Genomic DNA, 2,427 nt, shown 5'->3' with positions numbered 1-2,427 from the left:
TATATATATATATATATATATATATATATATATATATATGTGTGTGTGTGTGTGTGTGTGTGTGTGTGTGTGTGTGTGTGTGTGTGTGTTTGTGTGTGTATGTATGCTTAATCTTAAAAATTAAAAAACACAAATCTTGAGAGAAACATTAAAACATTTTAATTTTTTTTTTTCTTACTGAAGGAAATGGATTTAAATTAAAGTATTTTTCTGTTGGCTGATTAAGGTAGTTGCCAGGTTTCGTATATGTGATTCAAAAGAACAGAAAACAAAGACAAAGACTGGCGAACGAACGAACAAGCAGACGTGTGCGCGCGCGTGCGTGTGCGTGCGTGTGCGTGCGCGTGCGTGCGTGTGTGTGTGTTCGTGTGTGTGTTTGTGTGTGCGTGCGTGTGCGTGTGTGTGTGTGTGCGTATGTTTGTACGTATGTAACTTTGTATGTATGTATGTATGTATGAATGAACAAAAATTATGTAGAAGTACAAACAAACAGAATAATCACAAGAGACACACATAGAATGCCGCTAAATCCTCGTCAGTTATCGTCCAAAGGATCACAGCCATTTCACACCCTTAACGATAATATTGTTCCCCTCTGGTGGCGTCAGCGACGAGAAGCCACTCGGAAATATCGGGCAAACCAACAAGAGACCGAATACGACGTATGTATGTATGTATGTATGTATGTATGTATGATAGAAACAACAAAATTAACAACAAATCTGTGACGATATTAACCAATTCTTTTCTGGATATTTGTGGCATCTGTTTCATGAGTCGGTCGAAGATCAGCCATGACTTTTGCGGATTATCTGAACTATACTGGTCCAGGATTGATACGAACTCTCGATGATCAGCTTCACTCCAGCCACCGTATTCGCCATGCCTACAACGAAAAAATACAGGTAAGGAACCTGAGCCAAAAAGGAATAAGGAAGTGTACCTAAGGATTGAAGAAACTGGAGTTCTGTAGCTTATTCCGATAGCAAATTCATTACGTGACGTATCTTTTGCCGAACCGCTAAGCTACGGGGACGTAAACACACTAACATCGGTTCTCAAGCGATGGTGGTGGTGGTGGTGGTGTATATATATATATATATATATATATATATATATATATATACACACACACGACTGGCTTCTTTCAGTTTCTGTCTACCAAATCCACTCAAAAGGCATTGGTCGGCCCGAGGCTATAGAAGAAAAGACTTGTCCAAGGCATCACGCAGTGGGACTGAACCTGGGACTGTGGTTGGAAAATAAGCTTCTTATTACACAGCCACGCCTGATATATTTTAGTTGCAAAATCGGACCGTTTGGCGTATAAGATTGTTCATGCAATACGCTCGAATTCCGTTTCCTTTTCCTTACCTTAAAATGTCCTTGTTACTGTCTTTCAGACTCTGGAACTTGTCATTGTATTTTTCATCTATGACTAGGAATTCCTTCAAAACACGACTCTTCAGATCTTCATCCGGGCACTCCAAATTTATGGCTTCGCAAGGAATCCCTTGTACGGGTTTCTGAATGCAATCTGAATTTGCTAAAGACACAAAGACTTCGCGACCTGAAAATATAGACAGAAGAACCGAACAAAAGAACGTAAATGCCTCTAGAGCTCATTTTGATTTCAAAATCAACTATAATAGAACGCTATGCAAATAGTAGCTTGCAACCAAGTGATAGACAAAAGTTGAGAGATAGAGAGAGGTTATAAAGCGACAGAGATGAGAAAGGACTTGAAAATAAGTTGGTTCTAAAGCGACAGCAGCCTGGTAGGCGGAAGTGTGGCTAGGCCAAAACGGTAACAGCTTGCAAAGGCTTACAGAGGCTTCATCTCAAGTCATGGATCAAAACGAACTAAATAGAAAATTGTATGTTGTTAGAACGAAGTTTTTCTCTTCGGTTTTTCATCTCTCCGATAAGATAAAATGAGTACCAGGTTTGTAAGTGTCATGTTGTTGTCGATGATGATGTCTATATAATCACTCCGTCGTTTACGACGACGAGCGTTCCAGTTGATCCGACCAACGGAACAGCCAGCTCGTGAAATTAACGTGCAGGTGGCTGAGCACTCCACAGACACGTGCACTCATAACGTAGTTCCCGGGGAAGATTCGACCCCCAATACTTATTTTTAAAAACTTGGTACTTATTCTATCGGGCTCTCTTTCCAAACCGCTAAGTTACGAAGACGTAAATACACCAGCATCAGTTGACAAGCATATTATTCTGTATATTTTTAAAATACTTTTTTTAATTTGTATATATTTATTTTATCATAAATGCAAAACAACACCACGGAGGAATCGACATAGGTTTAAATAATAAACTCGCGATAAGTGAACTGTGATAGGTGAATCGCGATATATATATATATATGAGTACATTATCTAATATGCCGTTGATTTTGAGGGGGATTTG

The 2,427-nt window shown here is 39.2% G+C and overlaps 1 protein-coding gene across 1 annotated transcript in view; it reads right to left on the bottom strand.

The window, feature by feature from the left end:
• Positions 1 to 2,427, bottom strand: part of LOC106870511 (coiled-coil domain-containing protein 148) — a 61,034-nt gene that overhangs the window by 36,348 nt on the left and 22,259 nt on the right. The window contains exons 5-6 of the mRNA XM_052974528.1: positions 1,375 to 1,570; positions 739 to 886 (exon numbers count right to left, since the gene is read on the bottom strand). Of these exons, the coding sequence (XP_052830488.1) occupies positions 739 to 886; positions 1,375 to 1,570 (344 nt within the window). The remainder of the gene's footprint in view (positions 1 to 738; positions 887 to 1,374; positions 1,571 to 2,427) is intronic.

Source organism: Octopus bimaculoides, chromosome 18, assembly GCF_001194135.2.
Source record: "Octopus bimaculoides isolate UCB-OBI-ISO-001 chromosome 18, ASM119413v2, whole genome shotgun sequence".
NCBI classification, from domain to species: Eukaryota; Metazoa; Mollusca; class Cephalopoda; order Octopoda; family Octopodidae; genus Octopus; species Octopus bimaculoides.
This window is presented reverse-complemented; position numbering and strand designations above follow the sequence as displayed.